Genomic DNA, 22315 nt, shown 5'->3' with positions numbered 1-22315 from the left:
TTTTTGGCTCAAGGCAGATAAGGCTTCAACTGATCATTGTTATCTGATTTGGGGAAATAGAGAAAATGGGTGAGCAGAGTGAACAGCTCAGTTAAGAATCAACATTGTGGCAAAAGTCTCTGGGTCCATTATAGGAAGTGACGAAATAGTCCAGGCATACAAAATGTTTCAGTCCAAACTACTTTTGTAAACGTGCAGCTGAGGATTGGTATCTGCACTTCAACACACTTCATTTTGCTTGCTCTTGCTCTTGCTGCTGTACTTAGTCCAGTAGCATGGCGTAGCTTGTGGATGCAGAGCTTCATTGTGCTACGCATAAGATCACTTGAAAAGTGCATTAACTTGTTCTTTGTACTTGGCAGTCACAACGTCTCTCCTAACCTTCATTGTGGGAGTGAGAAATCCATTTTCAACCGTAAATGGCTCATAGAGGATCTCAAATGTTGCTACTGAATGTGAGCAGCCAGCACCACTGCAAAGCGCAGACCACAAACGGAAGTGAGATTGTTGTCAAAATGGTGTCAAATTCAAAGCATCGATCAGCAGCCAATGTTGAACTTTAGGGGTTAGGTATTACTAGGTTCTCAGTTCCTCTCGTATGCACGCCCGCAAATCAGCGTCTGAAGGCTCGGCAGTGTTTCCTTTCGCTTGCATCCGCTCCTTGGCCGCCGCATATAACTCATCTTTGTTGGCAACCACGAGTGCCCCGAGTCGCCGTTGATCCTGCCATATCAAAGGCACCAAAATTGACGAATTGTAAGAAAATAAAGCATAGGTGACGATGACAGAATGTAAAGACTGCTTACAAAAGCAAGAAAAACAAGCACTGTTCTTAATATTAGTAAACTGGCTTACCTGCCCTAGTACGACAATGTTTTGAATCAGAGAACTTTGAGACATAACTTCCTCAATCTCTGTCGGTTCCACATTCTCTCCTGCGTGGCACAAGAGTTGACTACTCAGTGTCCATGCCATCAACAGGCCATCTTTTTCAATTGTGATCACCTATCTAATGCTAAATATTCTGGCTGCAAGGAGGTAAGAAAAATCTTTCAGCTTGGTTTGGAAAAGATCGTAAACGAGCTTTATGAACAATGATAGGACCTGTTGAGAGAACTATAGTGTCTTTGGCTCGGCCATCCAAGATCAATACTCCACCGCAGCGTCGAGCACAACCAATGCCCATCTTCGGCGCAATCCAACCGAGGTCACCAGTATCAAACCATCCTTCTGGATCTATCGCTTTCTTTGTTGCTTCTTCATTCTGAAAATACCATGAAGATGTAAGCCATTACTGCCTGTTCGTAGCTTGCTGTATGATGAATTTCTACATACTGAGGCTGAACCTCTTAACTATTCAAGAACTCATCAAGCAGACTTTCACGTGTGCAGATACAATCCATTGAAACAAAATATCACTCATCTCTATCTCTCAAACCTGAGCACAAAATCTGGGAAATACTTGCCTTGTAATATCCCTTCATAATTTGAGGACCGCTGGCTTTGACAAGGCCCTTGATTCCTGGACCCAGTTGCCTATTCGTCTCTGGATCCACTATCTTCACACGCGTACCAGGTATGGGTATCCCTACAGAACCCAATATCTGTGCAAACAGTGATGTTTATCAAATCTACGAAGAAGACTCGCATCAATGGCGGAATACAACCTAGTAATAAATCCAAATCACTTTCATGCTACCATGCACTAAATAAGGAGATAAGTTAAATTATTGTTAGTCCCTGTGGAATGTAATGGACATTGTGGCTCAGAGCTTACATTGTTGTAAGGCAGTCGACAGGAGAGAACTGGCGAAGTTTCTGTCAAGCCGTAACCGTTGAGTACTGGAATGCCGATCATCTATAAGAAAATCATCAAATTATTAGAATTACAGAAGTTATATTATTATTATTATTATTATTACTACTACTACTACTACTACTACTACTACTACTACTACTACTATACTTCACTACCTGAACTCAAATACAAGAGATAACATACCTCGAAGAACTTGTCTACATGGGTGGGCAGGCTTCCGCCGCCGCTAATTGCCGTTCCCATAGTGAGTGTTGCCCGAATTTTTTTGAAAACTAATAGTTTCGTGATTAAGTGAAGAGGTAGTAAAATTGACATCACAACCATGGCCGCTAGCCATTCTTTAGCTGCCGTAAAGATTGGCTGCTTCTTTCGCGCGCTTGCAAGGTCTCTACCCTATAAAACACGAAAACCACACTCAATTGTGGTCAATGCAGCTGCCAGTTTCAACCACAGCCTCCATTTGCAGATGCCAACCAACGCAGAATGTGTTGTTAGGGCGTCATGAAGTGATTCCTGATGATAGAACAGCAACCTACAAAAACAACGTTGTGCATACTTGGAACTTAAAGATTATGTTCAGTACCTGGGCAACACGTTTTGCATCCATGTACTTCGTACTGATGCTTATGAGCGCCATTGCCAAAGTCTTTCGAAAACCTGTTGCCGCATTCAACTGCTTCTGAACTCCACTGCCAGCCATTGCGACACACAACGGCTCAATCCTAGCACTCAATCATTGGACGGAATGTGCTTCTAGGCTGATTCTATGTAATTAGACTGATCTTTTTACATTCTACATCAGTACAGAAAACCTACTATACAGAAAATTTTAAACTATAGGTGATTAGTTAACATTTCACTGACTTACTTGTAAAGGAGGTCGAAGACAAGCGGCACAGCAACAAAGTAATCCGGTTTGTACAACACCAAATCCTCCTGCACAGAAATTAATGCGATTGAGTTATATAAATGTGTGTATATATGACACAACTGGGAGAGATAATTGAACTCCTGGTCAACACCTTGATCGCAGATTTTCAAAGATTAGTGCCTAGTTACCTTCAAGCTCTTGACACTCGTATACACGTGATTGACACCACGAGAGAGATAGAAATACTCGCACGAGCGCTCATACATATGCCATGGTGGGAGGATTGTCAAAAACCGCTGGCCAGGTGAGGGTTGTATCACTGACCACAAGTTGATCACCTGCATATAAGAAAGAGCTATGAGTTCCAAGATTTTCTAATTGATCTACAGATGAAATCTTCAAATCAAGTAAGATAGGCAAAAAAAAAAAAAACAAAAAACAAAAAACAAAAAACAAAAACAAAAAAACAAACAAACAAAAACGAAAGGATGGCTCATATTGTTTGATTCACAAAGTTTCACCTGGTGGAGAAGGTTGCCATGCGTGAGCATTACAGCTTTAGGTTTTCCGGTAGTTCCACTCGTATATACTAAAGTAGCAGTGTCGTCCGAGTGGATCTTCTCGTGCACTTGTTCTGATAATTCAAAATCCATAATAAAATCGTCAATTATTTTGCCATTCTGTGCGAGTTAAAATGTGCATCCGTAGCCCATCTTCGTGGCTAAAAAGTTGAGGGGAATTTGAATATGACACAACTAATGGAATAGTACAAAACTGCCAATAACGAGACATTTGAATTGATCGAAAGCAACAGAATTTTCTCCAGTTGGTTGAGAAAGACAAATGTTCCTGTAGTACCCACCTGAGCTCGTTTCACGGCTTCCTTCGCCCAATTCGACAAACTCATCGAACGTGTGAATTGGGGTATCTTTCAGGAAAGAGCCATTCGTCGAGACAATGGATTGTTTATCCCCCCATAGAAGCACAACAAATTTCACCTTTGCGCTCTCTCGCAACATGGGTGCGAGTTTCTTGAAAAGCTCCGCATTGTCAATCACCAACGCTACACTGCAGTTCCAAGCTAAATCGATTGGTGAACAAAACTATATATATGTATGAATATATATATATATATATATACATATATACATATACATACATACAAAGGTGGAATTAAACCTCCATTTTCAACGAACTGAGCTTCTAGCTACGTAAAGAACAAGTCAGTATATTTCAAACCCTCACATTCGTTACAGCTCACTCTTACTGAAATCTAGACTCGGCTGAAAGGGCAATGCAAAGACTGTAAACCCATAAAAATCAGAGATGGCTACGTGAGTCGCACAAAACATCTTTTGGAAACTGAATCTGAATTCCATGAAATGATTTAGATGAAAATTGTTATCCAACCTATCTGAGTGGGAGTAGATATACAGAAGCTCCTCAGCTGATGATCTAGAGCCTCTTACAGCATTTACTGCACCTGCTGCCAGTATCCCTGGATCCACCACGCCAGGAAATAATTTAAAACTTTAACAAAAACATAAACGTCTAAAAAGCTGAACAATACATTTGCACAATTCGAGCATGAAGCACTCATCACCTATCTACTCCATTTTGAATACGAGAGAAATTAAATGTTAACAGTTGCATTCGGAAACTGGCATCGCCACGATGTGCATGTCCGTCATTGGAGCAGCAGCATCGGAGGCAAGAAGTAATGATTTACGCATTATCACAGGTTGCAAATCAAACGTGCAATCTGATGAGATGAGGTTGGAGCTACTGTAGGAAAGAGCTGGTTTTCTGGCATACTAACCTTGATCAGCAATTAACCACCGGTACGAATTATCTGCAAAGAGAGCCACTGTTTGGTTGGGTTGGATCCCGGCTGCACGAAGCCCTTCCGCAAAATTCAATATAGCTTCCTCAACCTGCAAATGTGGTTCGTCACAAGGTATTCTACAAAATGGTTACAATTGTAAGCTTTCTGAAGCGAAAAATCTGAAAAATAAATACCTGAGAAAACGTTAATTCCGCCGGAGGATCGCGATGTGGGTCGACCAGCGCAACGCGCTCACCATATTTCACTGCTGCCGTTCTCCAAATGTCCGGCACCGCCACCCACTTAGCGTCTCCATCTGTTGCTCCTTCGACTAGCAATGGAGCACCTTTCCTTGTCGATTCCACATTGCGCCTTGTCTGCAAAAACATTACAGAAAAGCAAAGAGATATGATCAATTCGACCGAAACCATTTCGTGGATGTGCAAGGACGCAGATGATATATGCCCGAGCGAATGGTGGATACAACTTGCGTCAACACTTCTGTACGCATTCCAACAAACTTGAAGCTATGAACTAAATTTTACAGTTGAAGGACATGTTCTCACGGGTAACTCATAGTTCCGCTGAACTCGTCTCTCTCACCTCAAGCGAAGCACAAACTGTCCACACCCTCAGATGCTTCGACGCTCTGAGATTGAACTCCAGCCCCTTTGGTTCTCTCCAAGGGCTTCTAAGCCTGGTCGCAAGATGGCAGCCTGTGAGCTGCCCAAGCCCTGGACCCCTACAACTGACTACTGTCCTCGGCAAAGAAACACACAACGCCGCCATAGCAGTTAGCTCACTTTCGCTCCTACAGAGCAACTCACATTGGGAAAGCAGCCCCCGTCCCGTTCCAAAAAAATCGACGAATTCAGAGCTTCGAGACCACTTCCATCGCTCCCCTTCCTCTCGTGTGAAGAACACTGGCGCACCAATCACGCGAGGCCAACATCAATGGATTCCCAGGCACGAAAGCGCCAGCCGATCCAAACACTTGCAGCAAACGACAAAAATAAAATCACGAATATAATTTTAAAACAAGAGAAATATAGCAAAAACAACAGAACAATAACTACAACAGCAACAACACTTCATACCTTGCAAGGATACCACCAGGGGTTCCAAACTAGCTTTTACAATCGATCACGCCACAACAAATCATCACGGTCCCGCAGATACTAACCCACCCAAACACACATCTCTCGCACGAAGGGACTGTTGACGTGATTCCGCAATACCCACCTAAAATTAGCACAGGCGAATCACTCCAGCCGCTGCGGAAATGCCAGCGACCTCAAATAACTGAGACCCAACTGGAAAGACTGGAGACTTTTCTGATGGCTACTCTGATTCCATTGGCCCGGGTTCAGAACCAGTGCGCGCATGTGAATCTCGGGAGTGACGAGTGGCGTATGCCTGCGCCAACTCGGGTGGGTCACGCTTATCTGGGTGCATTCCGCTGACGGAGCTCGCGTCTTGGTACGTGTCAATCCCTTGCCCAGCGACCCACAGTGATGCCACTCGCAATGCGAGACGGCGATCTCAAGTACCCAGCTTCCGCTTGCGACTTGCTCGCATCTCTCGCGCCACAACTTGCTCGCCGCATTCAGGCTTGCTCGATCTTTGCATCCATGCCGTAACTGTGGCTCCGGATCTACGCTCCGGTGGCGCCGCACCATCGTCCTGTCCTCACAATTCCCGTGTCTAGGTTCTCCGTGGCGGTAAGAACCTAGACACGTGAAAGGCGCAGACTCGCCGCTTGTGTGCTGTCGGTGAAAATTTCGGTGCATATTGACGGTGCAGGCCAGTTTGTAAGTTCACCACAACAATAGTTGTACTGCAAGCGTTTACGGAAACACACATTTCTTGTGTATTCTCTGATGTGCAAGTGTTGCATTCTTTGCCTCCTAATTCAATGTGTTGTTATTTTTTATACTTCAAGGTGTGGTTGTTGATTTTGTTGTTGTTGTTGTTGTTGTTGTATGGTTTTATGTAGATATGAATGGGAGATTGTGGCTAGTCCCCCAAATTGATTTGATTAGGTGGGGTCCAACTTGGTGAATGCAAAGAGCATACCCCTAGAACATGTTGCCAACTTGGTGTTTGTCTAGGATCCCACTATAATGCCTTTAGATCACATGGTTTTGTAACAGTTGTGTTGGATTCCATGTACTTCAACATTGGTTGGTTGCACTTTAAATGTCATGATAAATTTCATAGGTGGATTTGTTTTTAAGTTGATGTGATGTGTATTACATGTGATAGCTTTTTGATTGCAATGGTTTCAAGCACATAATGTTTGTGTAAACATGTGAAGAAGATGTTTGACTCATCAATATTCAAGTTTTATTGTTTTATTGATAATAATAAAAAAAGGCATGTAATATTTGGAATATGATTGTCATGTCACTATGGATAGCTTTAAAAAGTGTTTTTGTACTCTAATATTGTATGTTTTTGTCAACATGAATTTACTCTGATATGTATTCACATATATATATATATATATATATATATAAAATTAAAATCCCACCCCACCCATTTTATTACAACCATGATTTCAAAAGCTCAGTTGTATACCAATCCACTGCAACACACTCTGCAACACGATAGTAAGCTTTATTGCAACCCTTAGTGTTGCAGTTTGGATGGTTTAAACACAAAGGACATGAACTAATCACATGCATTTGACATTTCTGATATGAGTAGCCATGAAGGTTTAGTCCATTTATTAGAGAATTTGATTTACATTCTCCAACATATATGCACATACATCTAAATAAAGCCAAAATGTTGTTGTATGAAAATAAAAAATAAAATCTTAACAAAGCTATCCAATAAAACATGTTAGTAATGTTATTATAATATATATTTATTTTCTCTACAGTATTTTAAAATTAAAAACTTAAAAAGGTCTATCAAAATATTATTTTTTATGGCAAAGTTTTTACATATTTTTGAAAAAAAATGCATTACGTTATATGATTAAAAAATCAAAAGATGTTTGAATAACTAAATAAATAAATAAATAATATAATATTATTGATTCAAAGGAATGTACGAAATAAAAAATTTATTTATTAAATCATTTTTTGAATTTTCATTAATAATATTTGAATGTATATTAAGTTATATATATATATATATATATATATTCCTCATATAAATGAAAACTCATCATCTAATTTTGTCGTCAGGAGTAGACAAAAAAAAATCTAGAGTCACATTATACAAGATATTTCATCACCAAGAAGAACTTATCAGTGTGTAAAATTCAACATCCAAAAAGAATAAAAAATATCTAGAAATCCCACCCACACTTCTCCATCGATATCCAGGTGTCCTATTCGACCGATACCCGCTCGGAAATATCTTTGCCTGTCCTCAACGATTCCGGTTCTCAGCCTGTCAGGCCACTTTGCAGAGTCACGCAGTTCCGGCAATCGTGATTAGTGTCGGGGATTAGTGGTAATGAAGAACACTTAGGGCCTTGACATCGTCAGCACAACCTCCGAAACTCGATTCGGTGAGCTCGCTCTCTTTCGTTCGTTGCAACAAATTTGCTCCCATTCTGTGCTCCATTGTCTCCACTCTCGCAAGCTTGGATCCATGATTCTCGAACGCGATCCGGCCTCGATTCCACCGTCGCCCTTCGCCTCGTATGTTCCACGCTTCTTCTTCGTCTTCGTTTTCGTTTTCGCATGGCCTTTTTGTTTGGTCTGGATTTTGTTTTGTCTGTCATGAATGGAGATTTGCCTTATTCTTTAAACCCTAGAGACCTATTGCGAGTGATTGCGAACATTTCAGGCACATTGTGGCGTTGTAGAAGGTGTTTGGTCGAGTTTTCTGTGAGCAACAGCGCTCGATTGTAGAGGATTTTGAGAATCTGAGTCTCTTCTGGCACTCGGTTGATGAAGTGTGAATGAGATGAGTGAGTGTGGGCGATGTGATGCTATAGAGGATTTTTGTCGCAGTAGGAGTGGAATGTAGGGGTAGGAGATGCCTGGAGCGGAGGATTATGTAAACCTAAATATTCGTCCATCCGTGGCGGGGTGCTGATGTCTTCGGTTTGTCGGAACGATTTGCACTGAATTTTTTGTTTGCCCATGTGTGTGAGTGCTAATTAGAGTAGTGGATTACGAGGTTTAGGGCTGGCTAAAGTGAGGGAGATTCTTGTAGGAAGTGGTGAAGTGATTCATTATATGATAGGCTTGAGGTCCCACTCTGGTTTGGGTGGTAGAGAATGAGCGTAAGACAGATCGTAGAACAGCAAGTTTGTGCTTACGAATTGTTAAATTAGCGGAGTTCTAGCAATTCAAACTTCGTCTTAGCTCGATATCATGACGACATTGACTTGTTTGCTTGTTCCCATCATCAGAAATTCCTGAATTCGTTACTGCCGAGGCAGCCAGTACGATGGCAGACATAGCAGAAGCTGAGCCCTCTCCAGGGCTTCCTGCTGATAATGAGGCGCCTGTTCTACCTCGAGCTGCGTCTGAATTGTCGAAATCTGATCAGCAGCCTCTTACAACTGGTTCCCCGAAAGTAAATCAGCGATCGTTTTCCTTCCCTTACGGTGGTTCTACGAAAGGCTCAGAAGAGGGCACAGCAAAAGCCAATCAAGCCTCAGGGTTTTCCCAATGGGCGAGAGGATTTCGACTACCATCATCTTTGGGATCATCCTCTGGACCAGCTTCAGGTGGGGACGCTCCTAAATCGTCACCATTTAGCATGCTCACGAAAGGATTCGGGAAGCGTGTCCCTGCACAAGCTCCTGCAGTGAATGTCACAGCCTCGAGTGAAACAGGCGATGATTCAGTGAAAAATCCTGCACCAATTGCTGGCGTACAAGAGGGTAATGCATTTGACAGGTTTACCAACGGTTTTCTCGACTCATCCAGGAATGCTGTGAGGACAGTTCAGCTGAAAGCCAGACATTTGGTCTCTCAAAACAAGCGGAGGTACCAGGTATCGACCACTTTCTATATTATCTAACAAGCACTTTCCTCGTACTTGAGGAATGTATTTTTAAGAGGATACTTGATGGCATGATCGCAGCAGTTAGGATAAAATATCGAGTTTCTAGACAGGTTTCCCCCCTAGCTGGTAAGAAGCAAGCCTGCTTTGGTAGCTCAATACTAATGTTATGTTCTTAGGTACATGTGGTTTACTACCTTGAGCGTTGTGTAATTTTCACATAAACAATGCATTGGAATCTTAGATCTGAGGTCCGTTTGTGGGTACTCCTTGTACTTTTTATTCAATCTTAAAATTGTCAAAAGTTAAAGTTGTCTACGTTTGGGGTTTTGCTCAGGTCTAATTTGTACTTGATGTATCCTATCAGGAAGGAGGATTCGATTTAGACATGGCTTACATTACTGAAAACATTATTGCCATGGGATTTCCTGCTGGAGATATGAGTTCTGGTCTTCTGGGTTATGTGGAGGTATCTAAAGTCGGATTAGTTTCTATTTTCTTCAGAATCGTTTTTCGAATGCTTGACACGTCTCAGTTTATTTAGCTTAGTTGTTTCGTATTCGGCATTTCTTTTTTCTTTTTTCTGGTTAAACTCCTATTAACAGTCTTCATCCCTCGTTGCAGGGGTTTTATCGCAATCACATGGAGGAGGTCTTGAAGTTTTTTGAGACTCATCATAAGGTGTGCACACTGCGAAGCTCTTCTGAAGAGGTTCCATTCTGTAGTTTCTTGTGCATTCTATTTGGTACCAACACATCGTTTTGGGACTAATCCTACGTCGAATTTTCACCGTGCAGGGTAAATACAAAGTGTATAATCTTTGTTCGGAGCGGCTCTATGATGCTTCTCTGTTTGGTGGAAAGGTGGGTCAGTGCACTCAGTTTTAATGTTGTCACCTTCACTAAAAATCTGGCCGTTTCTAGTGGCAGGCAGGAAGTGGTGCCTATCTGACTAGATTTTATACAGTAACCTTCAATTGCTTTGAAATGAGCATTGAGCTGCTTGCATTGGTATTCTAATTCAAAGTAGTGAAAGGTTTTTATTGGTTCAATGAAACTTTTATGCCAGATAGCATATCACCATTGCAAGGATTTGCGTTACAAATGCTTCCATTTAATGATATCGACATCGTGATTATAGGTGGCATGTTTCCCCTTCGATGATCACAATTGTCCTCCATTACAATTAGTGGCGGCCTTTTGCCAAAGTGCATACTCATGGCTGAAGGGCGATCTTGAGAATGTGGTTGTGGTTCATTGCAAAGCGGGTATGGCCCGCACGGGCCTCATGATCACTTGCCTTCTCATGTATCTAAAGGTATTCAACTTTGGGAAGTCAAGCAGCTCAGCTGCTCATCAAACTTGAGTTTTTAGATGGCATTTCTTGTTCGTAGACATATCGATAAATACAGTGTGTCGAGCTTATTTTGAAGACAAGTACAATGTTTTTCATTCCCTAGAAGTGCTCTGGATCTTTGTATTTTGAAGTCAAGTACAATGTTTAATCATGTAATATATGATGTACGTTGTGTGGAATGGAATGAAGCAAGTCTCATTGTCAACTCTTTTCCCTAAAGTGGTGTCAGCATGTGTGAATGTACCATAATCGTACCCTGGCTGTCGGAAGCTTTTTCTGTTCTTAATATGAATTCAGTTATTGTACTAGTTTTATGGGAGGTCGGGTGATTCACTTGACATTCTTCTGATTTTCCATATGACTACTGAGTGGTGTTATTCTTTGCAGTTTTTTCAATCTGCAGAAGAGTCTATTAACTACTACAACCAGAAACGTTGTGTGGATGGCAAGGGCCTTGTTCTTCCAAGTCAGATTGTGAGTTTCCTAAACCTAGTATTTGTTGGATCTGGTATGCTAGCTCTTTAAAATAAATTCTTGCCATTAGTAAATATGATTGTGGGGAATCGGTGGCAGACTTTCTGAACTAGTCTGAAAATGCTGCGAGAAATGAGGTCAATTTGTTCAATCTTCCACAACATAGTAACCACGGCACTCTCTACTAGATGTGGCTTTTGATTTGAAGTTTATTTTTGGTGGATTTAATTATTTCCTTGACCTTTTTACAGCGATATGTGAATTACTTCGAGCGTGTGTTGAAAGAGTTCAAGGGAGAGACCCCTCAAGGCAGGAAGTAAGCAATCTACGCTTTTGTTATACATTCACATCCCTATTTCTGTTCATCACAGTGCGTGTGTGTGAGATGTAAGGTCTAATGTTTGTGATATGCTTCGTTCCTGGTCTTCACAGGTGCATTTTGAGAGGTATAAGGCTGCACAAATGTCCTTATTGGGTGCGGCCCGGCGTCACCATTTCTGACCACAATGGTACTACCAACTTTTCCGAATTCTTCTACTCGGTTAATGTTTGATCAAATACCACGTATTTCTCTGAACTTCATCAGCTCGGATCAAAATAAATGTCAAGTCGAGTTCCCTTCCTGGTTAACATGATCAGATAATAAAGCTTACATCAACCAAACTCTGGCATGTGCCGCAATTGAGAGGAGTGGAGTACGTACAGCTAACGTTTGAAAGCTTTTTCCCATTGACTAGGTGTGCTCTTTTCAAGCAAGAAACATCCTCGGACTAAAGACTTGCTGGTCTGTACCTTGAACGAATGTATTCGTACTGATAACATGGGTAGCTTTGGAATTTACTGCTCATTTTTTTCTGTTTTGGGATCTGTGTGAGATGGGCACTTCAATTTAACTACACCAAATATTTTTTGTGCTGAGGGAATCCGAGTATTTAGGATCTCTGCTTTAGTAAGATTTGATGTAGTAACGGGTGACGTCTTTGTGCAGTCAGAAGATATTTGGTTCAATGCACCCAGAAAAGGCGTACTTGTTTTTGCTCTTCCTGGAGAGCGATGTGTGGCAGATATTAATGGAGACTTTAAAATACAATTCAGTGATCGGCATGGTGATTTCTACTGGTGTGCTTATCTACAACTTTCACTAAACGTTGTCAAATCGTTTGTTCTCTTCCCGTCAGCGGCGATTTTGTGTTCATTTTATGTATTTGTAGAATCCGTCCTATGGAGTGGGTTTTCTTGAGAATGACAATTGAAGTGCAATTTGCAGCTGGTTGAACACCAATATGATGGAAACGAGGCAGATACTGGAAACTTCAGATCTCGATGGCTTTGAAAAGGTACATTTTATTCTCAAGGTTACTTCTAGCCTACCATGTTAATTTTGTGAGTATGGACTAAATGGTGTAGAATCTTGCATGCTGAGAAATAATTATGTTATCTACGTGGTGGCAATGCAGAGACGACTTCCATCGCCAGGTCTTCAAGTTGAAGTTGTCATTTTAGACCATGATGCACCTATTCCAAGGAAGAAAGCAGCTGAAGGAACAGCAATTCAATCTACAACTGCTGCAAAAGAAGCGTCCACAGCTTCCATCCTCCAAGTGAATGCAAGCACAGAGGGAAGCAATTCATCACAACTTGTAGATGGATCGGATGATGCAAAAGGTATGGGTGTTGATCCATCAAATGGTATCATGGGAATATGGTAGGTTCCATTGAGATATGTAAAGACTGCATGCTTCATATGCTTACTTTATCAAGCACCGGGTGATCAATTATGGTTTTATTTTCGACTTTCACCATCGATGCTGTTGTATTGTGCGGTTCTTGTTGATATGATTTACGACTTCTCGTGGTATCTGCAACTTTGAAATCTCATTCGATTGCTTTAGGGCTCTTTCGGAGAGTTCAAGTTTGTTGGAATCTTGCATTTGCTCGGGGTGCAGTAGCTTGTGGATCTGTAAACAGAAAAACTCAAAGCTCTGCTAAAGATATGCATCTTGATGCAGGTAATACTGTATCAGGCAATGATTCCGGTGTACAAGAGGATACCAAAGTGGCTGTTCCTGGGGAGATCAGTGCTGGTGATCATCAAGGTGGAGACTCCTCGAAGGCTGCGAAGGCAATTGATGCTGAGAAAGTAGAAGGATCTCTGGGTGAAGGGAAGACGACAGCTGGGGTGGGATCTCAGAGCGACTCGAAAGATACTGGGGTGCTCTCCAGGCATGATGCAAGTCCAAGAAGCGGAGCAGTTGCACCTAGTGATTTCAAGGCTATTGCTGCAGCTAGTGCTGCTGATGCGTCAGTCTTCACATTTGGTGATGATGACGACTATGACAGTGAGGAGGAACTACAGTGAACGGTTGTATCTCTTGCTTTCGGGTTAATTTTTGGCATGCATCTGGAATATCCAACTACAGCAGATCAAGTATCGACGGTGAAGAGTAATGCTTGCCTTGAATTGGATGGTAGTGGATCATGCTTTGAAGAGGCCTTCAAACCGAATGTAGGCTATTGAAGGTTGGCAGAATTGTACAATCAAGCACACTAGCAGATAGTAATTTTTGCTGAGAAGATCAGACGTTTATGGGTGAGGCAAACAGACTGGTCTTTCACTTCAGGTATATATTAAAAGACAAACGCTGTCAGCTTGTTGAGCTGAGTGAATTTTAACAGTTCCAAGTCTCAAAATTCCACCCTGCATGGCAAGTGAAAAGGTTCTCCAGTTGTGATTCATTTCTGGGTGGATAACAGCATCAGTCTTGTGCAAACGGGTGCCATTTGGTGAGCTGATCTTAGACTTCTACAGTCGAATGTCCCTATTATTCGGCTGTATCACTATTGCAATCTTAGGAATTCTGGTTTGTTCTCTATGTTTTAATCATTTTATATGTGATGAATCGTTAACAGCGGATATATCATGTAAGTACTAGTTACACGATCAAATGCGAGTTGCAACTCGTCTCTTGGCAGTATTCTGCACTTAATATTTACTTGTTAAATTAGAACCTTTTAAATAAAATAATTTTAATATTGATTTTTTTTATTATACCTAAACCTAAACTCTAATAAATCTTCTAAAATGATAAAAAATTGAGTATTGATTTTTTAAAATTAAAATTAAAAAATAAAATATTTAGTGTTTAAGCAATTTGATTTGTAGAATTCTAAAGCTAAAAAAAGTACAAGCCACCTTCTTCTGCACTTTAGTCTACTAAGATTTACAAGTTGTAAGTATCACTAAAAGAATCTTTGTCCTAGAATTGCATGCACTATTTGAGGGTAGGTGCCTACCACTTCTATTCATACACCTACATCAAGTTTCTTGCCTATTATAATTCCACTCATAAATGCGACAATTTCAATTTATTATTTTTTAAATTTACTTTTTAAGTTTCTTATTTGACCAATAAAATGTATTTGAAATTAAGGCTAAAGGAAATCTTTGACCTCTTTATTTTTGATTCTCAATTTTGTTGCTTGTTGCCACTTGCACTAACTTTATCTAACTCTTAATATTTGATATCTTATTTGATATTCAACTAAGAATCTTACTTTTACATAAATTAATAATTTTTTTTTAACTTCTTTATAATTTTATATTTTGGAAATAATAAAATACATATCTTTTGAATATTTTAATGAAAAATCAATTAGACTTACCATTGTTTTTGGAGTAACCAGGTTTTCGATTGATACAATTTGAACAATTGTTTTTGGGGTAATACTATTTATACAAGAAAAATTTCTTAAAAAATAAAATGAATCAATGAATTTATTGTCATTCATTTATTAAAAATAATATTTTCTATTTTAAGATATGATAGATATGGCCTGTTAAAAACAAAATCTCAGTAGTTGTGAAATTATCATTATGTTGTTTTAAAACTGTACTAAAACGAATTTAGTTTATTTATTTAGAAAAATATTATTATACCAATGATAAAAATTAAAAATATCCAATTTTAATAAGTAATAATTATATTTAACATATATTAATACATTTCAATTGTTTTCGTGCAAGAATCCTATTAATTGTTTTTGATTTACAAGAATTTTACACTTTAAAATTAATTTAATAATTATTTTTTAAAATATTATTTTATATGTTTTAGAAGTAGTGTAAAATTTACTTGTAAATCTTCTATAATATATATATACACACACATATACATTATAAATAAAATTAAAGAAAGAAATTGAAGAAATATAGCATTTTCTAGATTTTTATATTTAATTTATTTGAGTTTTTGAAAGATGGTAGTTGTAAAAGCTTCATATGGATATGATTTTATCTAAGATTCTAAACGTGTGTTCTTTCTAAATGTTTGCATACATCCATAAACAACTTTATAAAAATGTTCAAAAGAAAATTTAGTTTGACTTTAATAATATCTTAAAAGTTCCACAAAATCCGAGGTGGTTTAAAGTATTTGTAATAATCACTTTGCTACTCAACTTTTCCTAAAGTATTTGCAGTTAAGCAACATATTCTATCTATTTTCAAAGTGTATTATCATGCTTCAAAAGTGGAAAATATAAGAAAAAGACAAAAGAAAACTTTATAAACTTCTATCCATTTGAAACATATTCTCGCAGCCATTCGTATAACTAAAGGTCACTGTAACAACAAAGCAACATGCATTATTACAAAAACATCTCTTCACTCTTATTTTGAAGAAGATAACTCGCCATGAAAGAAGCGAAGGTAATGTCCTATTACTGTATGGCATTACATGATTCATTTCTACAATTCTACAGGCTGGTTTTTGAGAATAATGGACTAATCTCAAAACAATAAACTACACCAATTCTAACACTCTTTTTTCTGATTTGAAAGTTCCAAAGCTCGGAACCATTTGCATTGGATAATCGAAGGTTTAAAAAGGCATAAAATAATGTCTTCGGCAGCATGCACAGATATGGTCTTCAGCGGCAGCAGCAACATTTGCTATTCTACAAGCTAATGCTAACATCCATCTAATAAAACGTGGGTTTTGTGTGTAAACTGAACTGTGAAGGATGTGAATGTTGGTGCAGAAATGGAGGACAAATCGTGTCTTCAATCTTTGGTTTTGTCATAGCAGCCCTCCTTCAAAACTAATTTGCCGCGATATATTTACAATAGAGACTGGGCTTGCAAGGGCGGTGTAAAGGCAACCAACGAGTTGGGTGACTCAAGTGATACCGAAAATGGTCTTGAATTCGTAGCTTGAAGTCGAACTCGTCGCAGCACAGATCTAAAAAACTGCTTCTGGATCAAACCAGTTAAGGTACAGGAAGAGACGCAACTGAGTCTCATATCATGGGCGAGAATGAAGGTCACACGCTCCGTCGCAGTTGAAAGTTCCCCATCTTAACTCTGCTTGTTCGCAGCGGAATTGTGGCTTTCCCAAACTGGTGCATTTCACACAACAAACACATCAGAAGTTAATTACGCCACGGGGTTGGTCTTCACGTTGCATAATAAGAGAACTTGTTGGTATGGATTCTATTGAATGATCTACGAGAATTCAGAACATAGATGCGTTGCGGAATGTGGATATTGGCAGCAAAAGGAATTCAAGATGAAAGTCTTCAATGTAAGCAGACTATGATTTTTTACATGATTGATAGGGTTACTAACCTTTTGTTTACTAGATTGTGTACTTGGCACATCCATTGCACTAAGTCAAGACCAGATTTTGCTTTTGGCGGATTTGTTCTGCTTGCAACAAGAGCGATCAGTTTCAGAATACACGTTGGAGAGGCGGGCTGCGTCACAGTCCCATTACTTGGCAAAGACAAGACGTGGCTTAAGGAAGCAGAGGGGCGCAGTGCTCAAGACTTACTTTAAAATCTCCTTGAAATGTTCGGCGCAAGTTTTGCACGGGTATAATCGGGAGATTATAGCCATCTACAATGCAGTCCCACACAACCAAATATTCAACGTTTTGGAACAAAAAGTACATCGGCACACGAAACTCCCTTTTGTATACATCCCTCAACTTCTGAAACATAAAAAAAACATTGCATGTGAGAACAACACAGGCCAAAATTGAAGACAAAACACGAGCAGAGCATCGTGCTCACCAGTTCTTTAACATCCTTCTGTTGTTGCTTTGTGGGCCGTATGGGGAACTGTGTGCATGAGACAAGTATGGCACGTTAAAGAGGATTGTACGTCATGACATCGATGACATATTTCTAAACATTCCCAGAATGGAGGCATTTTTCTTTTCGCTAACTGCTAACAACAAATGGCGAGATTCTGCAATCGATGCCGCAACAAGGACATACTACGGTGAGCTGAGTGTCCTCTCATCGTGTCAAAGCGAAGTATTGTGATTTACCTGCGCTGCTAAGGTGTGTAAGAACGTCCAGGTAGACCTGCCGAGTTCTTCTTTCGTAACAGTCCCACTCCAATTCTCCTGCAAGTGGTTGATTAACAATTGGTTACGTTACGTTACAATTTGTGAACGTGGGGAAACCCAACTCTGATCCAGCTTGAGGACGTATCCAACTACAATGGCCAAAAGGGTGGTCGTCATCGTGTGTTTATCAAGCAAATGAGACACAAGACCTGAATGGCAGCCACAAAAGTTTTGCTCCATTCAATCCATTGCATACCCAGACATCGGTTCGTTTCGGAGAGTAGAAATACTAAGCTTTCAGTTAGCATTAGCTTGTAGCCTTCCAATGTAGCCGAAGAGAGAAAAAATTCATGTTCCAACCCTCGACTTTCGCCCGAGTGGAGTCCAGTGCGGCAACACGAAGGAGACAACACACAATAACTGCAATACTCGACCGAGGCTTACTTTCACTGGAGCCTCTAATGACAAGTCTCCTGCCAGGACTGTCAATTGTGTCTCCGACGAGTCGTCGTCCTCCTCATCTCCCGACTCCTCATTCTCCCGAACGCTCAATTCATCATCCTCCGGCTCCTTTCGTTCCGCGTCTTGTATCCTACTCTTGTCCACTCCAGCACATGCTGAGACCCTAAACTTTTGCTTGAGCAGCTGCCAGTTGCGGCCTCCTGCGCCCATGATCAGTCGCTCTCTCTCAGATCAACCCACAACACCAACCAAACCTCAGACAGACTCACAATCCTTCTCTGCTCTATAACTCTCTCTCGATTCACTTACTCCCACTTTGACTTCCGCGTGGCTCGACAGTCTAGAATCGTCTGAGTCTGAAGGCGCAAGCTCAAAGCCTCTATTTGTCTCCAAATCGAGTCCCTGGTGCACGAGACGTGGGCCTCGGATGTTCCACATTGGGCATCGGAGTTTGAATTGTTCGCTGCGGATATGGGGCGTATATTCTACGACACGAGTCAAACCCACCGCGGGGCCATTTGGCAAAGCCTTATCAGATTTTTCTAGTTTAGCGGGACGTAATAAACGCTTCGTCCGCTGACAGAACCACATTTTCGGCACTGCTTTCACCTAGCTGGCTTGACACTCGCTGGAGCTTGGGATGTAATCCAACGCTACACAAAATGATGCACGGCTCCATCGCTTTGCGGATGAACGGCTCCATCGCAGCACAAGAGATGAATGCGTGAAGTTCACCGCTGCGAAGGCTCGCTGTCCACGAGAAAGCTTAACTTTTTGTTTAATCTAGTCCAATAACAGAAAGTATGAAATAGAAAACAACCCAACTTACGACCAAGCACGACGTGAAATTTCTTGTTATTCCCCAGAAGAAAGCAATTTCCTGTACAAAGTCCGAGGCTTGATGGACTTGCACTGGACCGTAGACTGCAACAGAGACTTCGTCAATTAACTCTGCGTTTACAACTCATGTTTCCCCTGCCTTTTGCCTGCAGATGAGGAGGGATCTTTGAACACGGCCACCGTTTAAAGTTCAGAAACATGTGCTCTATATCTACCGCGCAGAACAGCTTCGTGCTTTCCAAATCCAGCTGGGAAAAACAACCGCACATGCAAAGATCGCGAATCACTGTAGAGCCCTGAATCCTAACCCTAAAACACCAAAGCCCGAAGATAATCCAAGGAGTTTGACATCGCACAAAAGTATGATTTTGGAAAGTGGGCATTGTTGCGCTGTGGCAGCGAGGAATTGGGTTGCAAGGAATTGAGTTTTTTTAATACTGTATATCCTCAGGATTTTGGGGCTCTATGGCTTTAGACTCGCCTGCCATTTGCCATCTAGTCCCTTCAATGTGCTCAAAAGCCCTAAATTTGGTATCCGAGGACGGAGGCTTTTTACATTTGGCGACAGGTGGAGACCTGTCATGGAGTGCCACTTGGCAGGCCCTCAGCGAAAAGTAACTAATGGGGGTAAATTGGTTTGATGGTTTTGCGGCCATAAGGCAAGTTGTCATGAAATCCAAACAGGATGAATGCAATTCATAAGGGAGCATGTGACAAGTTGAAAACATAGCATGAAATTTTGTGGGAGGTTCTACGTAATACATTTTAAAAAGAAGACTACCAACATCTCTATAATATTTTGAAGGTTAATAATAATTATTTTTTGAAATGAATATTAAAAATTATGAAATTGCAACTATTTGAGACTGTTTTTTGCATTGAATATTACAATGATCTATATACTATTTCTATCCTGTGAGGTTATTTTTTTATTATTGAGTATCAAGTCTAATCAAATTAGAGTTAGTATATATATTATCATCTTTCTTTAAATTATTATTATATCCCTTACAAAGTTCATTGTATATTTTTGAAAGTATTTAATTCTACAATTTTTTTTTTTTTTTTTTTTTTTTTTTAATGCATTAGAAACTAAAACATACAACTAAATACATACTTTGATGAGAACCAACCTATTCTAAGCATATTTTATGTCCTCAAAAAATTCTGAAAAGGTTTAATATTTTATAGAAATTTAATATGATTATTTAAAAATAAAATTATAACTTCAGATATTATATATATATATATATATATATATATATTGTAGTGAAAATTTTTATGGTTGGCCAAGAAAAAGCTATAAAAGTTTAATTTGCGGTTGCCAAATTGATCACTCCTAAAGAAATGTTGACCAAGAAGAAAACAAATAAAAAAATAAAAAAATCATATGCATATCAATAGAATCATTTATGCTTCTTCGTTGTAATTGAAAAATATTATTTTTATTTATTACAAAAACTTAAATAGCCAAGTAAAAAAATAAATTAAGATAAATTACATTTATGGTTGTATTTTTGTCTTCATTATTTTTACGAGATCATATTTGGAAAAGTAATATTTTCCAATAATATAATATGACGTCCAACCTTTAGTTCTAAGCTAAATGGTGGCAATCAAGATGGACTTAAGCTATTCAAATACTTGGTTAGATAAAAATTATCATTGTCAATACAATCTTTGACAATTACTACATTTGTTTCAAGATAAACACAAGAAACTTCAAAAAATCTCTCTATAGCATGCTTATTTAGATCATTAGTATCATAATTTTTTGTAGATAAAATATATATATTAATGAAATATTCATTTCCAAGTGTCCCAACCTCATTTAATCCAAAATAGATAATTTGAATCAAATCATTTGATGTAAGACCTATTTAAAGAATCACCATACTTTTTGATGGATCTATAATTGTTAATTTATTTTCAATTTTCAAATAGAAACTATTCTTAGATAAATTGAATATAAACATTGTATCATAAAAAAATTCTCAAAAGTTATAGCTTTGCATAATACATATGCTCAAAAGTTCTTCAGCAAATAATTGATTCTCATTAAATACATCTTCTAGATCTATATTTTTGGTCAACTTGCACACTTTAATATGAGACCAAATCTTTGATTGTTGCAAAGAAGCATCAACAATCTCTTTTCTTAAGTCTTTAACAATAACAAGAAAAAATTGTTGAAAATTTCTACCAAAGACTACAATAATTCCGCCAAATAACTTATTAGTGTTATTTATATCTTAGAGAGTTTCATTGACTACCTCAAAATAATGGCAATGTTGTATTGATACCTTATTCTAAATAATAAGAATTATCTTTTTTAGGAAATTTGTGTATGATGCATTCTTTGTAATATTGCAAAATAAATCTTCATTAAGATAGAGCAAAATTTTAAACATAAAGTAAGTAGTTTTTTGACCACTTAAAAGTTGTGTTATAATTCTAGAAGAAGCAACATACAAAATAATATTTTCATCACTTTAGAACTTCATTTTTTTTTATATTATAAACAAATAATTTTCCACTTTTTGCTAGTTCTTTTAAAAATAAAACTTTTGAGGATTGTTATTTACTAAAGCAAAGATATCCAAGTATATGGTGCATTGTTCATTATTCAATTTAGACACATATTCTTTTACTATTTTTTTGGCTTGTCACAATCCTATATTAATTGCTTCAAAAATAATCAATTTGTAGCATTTTTATTCTAATTTATTTTCTGTATTAATATCTATAAAAAAACTGTTATTTTTCTTGATTCTTGAAGGAATTTAACAAGAAGAAACAATCTATAATCTAATTTCTTTTTTTTTATTAGATTTTTAGTTCCATAAATTGAGTCAATTGATAAGCTACATCATCACAAAAAAATTCTTTAAACTTGTTTCATAACTCTTTTGGATGTGCAAGTAAATATTATAGACAAATAATTGCAAACAATGTTCTTAATTGCCTCTTTTTTTTTTTTTTTTTATTATAAAGGATTTTTGTAAGAATTGATTTCACTCATTGTCATCCTCTAATAATCCTATTTCTAGGCATGCACTCTTGAAGTTTGGTTGAAGCACTCTATTTATAATATCCAAATCTTCAAATAAACATGGTTTATGTACCATTATTAAAAAAGGCCAAAGATAGAATCTTATTCTTGCAATAGAATCACCAAAATATAACCTTTTAATTGTAAATATATGTTGTTTTAATGTCTGCTTTTTGAAGTCTTTTTCTATATAAAATGATATAAAAATTCTTGATATTTATATTACCAAGCAATATTCATAAATCCATATATTTTAAAAAATGTTATCAAATTTTTTTTTTGCTAC

At 38.6% G+C, this 22315-nt stretch overlaps 3 protein-coding genes across 5 annotated transcripts; 1 reads left to right on the top strand and 2 right to left on the bottom strand.

The window, feature by feature from the left end:
• Window positions 1-104: 104 nt before the first annotated feature.
• Window positions 105-6197, bottom strand: LOC112295703 (long-chain-fatty-acid--[acyl-carrier-protein] ligase AEE15, chloroplastic). Of its 3 annotated transcripts, none has more exons than XM_024547563.3 (17): window positions 5758-6197; window positions 5119-5438; window positions 4710-4892; window positions 4510-4624; window positions 4101-4188; window positions 3553-3758; window positions 3212-3324; window positions 2879-3028; window positions 2688-2755; window positions 2403-2508; window positions 2003-2212; window positions 1778-1858; window positions 1467-1604; window positions 1105-1264; window positions 856-935; window positions 578-723; window positions 105-472 (listed from the first exon to the last, which is right to left on the bottom strand). In XM_024547563.3, the coding sequence occupies exons 2-17, from the start codon at window positions 5302-5304 to the stop codon at window positions 322-324; spliced, it is 2181 nt and encodes a 726-aa protein (XP_024403331.1). In that variant the 5' UTR covers window positions 5305-5438; window positions 5758-6197; the 3' UTR covers window positions 105-321. The 3 variants fall into 3 exon arrangements, with proteins under 3 accessions (XP_024403331.1, XP_090100973.1, XP_024403330.1); XM_090244847.1 differs by having other exon boundaries at window positions 5119-5508; window positions 5758-6129; XM_024547562.3 differs by having other exon boundaries at window positions 5613-6095.
• A 1832-nt stretch (window positions 6198-8029) lies between these two features.
• LOC112272725 (phosphatidylinositol 3,4,5-trisphosphate 3-phosphatase and protein-tyrosine-phosphatase PTEN2A) lies at window positions 8030-13997 on the top strand. Its single transcript, XM_024500782.3, has 14 exons — window positions 8030-8174; window positions 8894-9483; window positions 9860-9961; window positions 10117-10173; window positions 10290-10355; window positions 10633-10809; window positions 11236-11322; window positions 11574-11638; window positions 11755-11831; window positions 12060-12106; window positions 12311-12441; window positions 12590-12659; window positions 12780-12987; window positions 13332-13997. The coding sequence occupies exons 2-14, from the start codon at window positions 8932-8934 to the stop codon at window positions 13679-13681; spliced, it is 1989 nt and encodes a 662-aa protein (XP_024356550.1). The 5' UTR covers window positions 8030-8174; window positions 8894-8931; the 3' UTR covers window positions 13682-13997.
• Window positions 13998-15991: 1994 nt separating this feature from the next.
• On the bottom strand, window positions 15992-18482 carry LOC112295752 (FAD-linked sulfhydryl oxidase ERV1). Its single transcript, XM_024547668.3, has 6 exons — window positions 18120-18482; window positions 17655-17732; window positions 17395-17442; window positions 17154-17218; window positions 16949-17026; window positions 15992-16719 (listed from the first exon to the last, which is right to left on the bottom strand). Exons 1-6 carry the CDS (start codon window positions 18345-18347, stop codon window positions 16626-16628), a joined length of 591 nt encoding a protein of 196 aa, XP_024403436.1. The 5' UTR covers window positions 18348-18482; the 3' UTR covers window positions 15992-16625.
• Window positions 18483-22315: the final 3833 nt, after the last annotated feature.

This window comes from Physcomitrium patens, chromosome 19, assembly GCF_059467195.1.
Source record: "Physcomitrium patens ecotype Gransden chromosome 19, ASM5946719v1, whole genome shotgun sequence".
Classification (NCBI taxonomy): Eukaryota; Viridiplantae; Streptophyta; class Bryopsida; order Funariales; family Funariaceae; genus Physcomitrium; species Physcomitrium patens.
Note: the sequence above shows the minus strand (reverse complement) of the source record. Positions and strands in the feature narration are given on the sequence as shown.

Coding starts and splice junctions, on each gene's coding strand:
- LOC112295703 (XM_024547563.3), bottom strand. CDS start 5,304: ATGGCGGCGTTGTGTGTTTCTTTGCCGAGGACAGTAGTCAGTTGTAGG. Junction 936..1,104: donor CACTATAGTTCTCTCAACAG/GTCCTATCATTG, acceptor TGTGCCACGCAG/GAGAGAATGTGGAACCGACA. Junction 473..577: donor CGAGAGGAACTGAGAACCTA/GTAATACCTAAC, acceptor TGCGCTTTGCAG/TGGTGCTGGCTGCTCACATT.
- LOC112272725 (XM_024500782.3), top strand. CDS start 8,932: ATGGCAGACATAGCAGAAGCTGAGCCCTCTCCAGGGCTTCCTGCTGAT. Junction 11,323..11,573: donor TTGTTCTTCCAAGTCAGATT/GTGAGTTTCCTA, acceptor ACCTTTTTACAG/CGATATGTGAATTACTTCGA. Junction 12,442..12,589: donor CGGCATGGTGATTTCTACTG/GTGTGCTTATCT, acceptor TGCAATTTGCAG/CTGGTTGAACACCAATATGA.
- LOC112295752 (XM_024547668.3), bottom strand. CDS start 18,347: ATGGGCGCAGGAGGCCGCAACTGGCAGCTGCTCAAGCAAAAGTTTAGG. Junction 17,733..18,119: donor CATTAGAGGCTCCAGTGAAA/GTAAGCCTCGGT, acceptor AACCACTTGCAG/GAGAATTGGAGTGGGACTGT. Junction 17,027..17,153: donor CATTTCAAGGAGATTTTAAA/GTAAGTCTTGAG, acceptor TGTTGCAAGCAG/AACAAATCCGCCAAAAGCAA.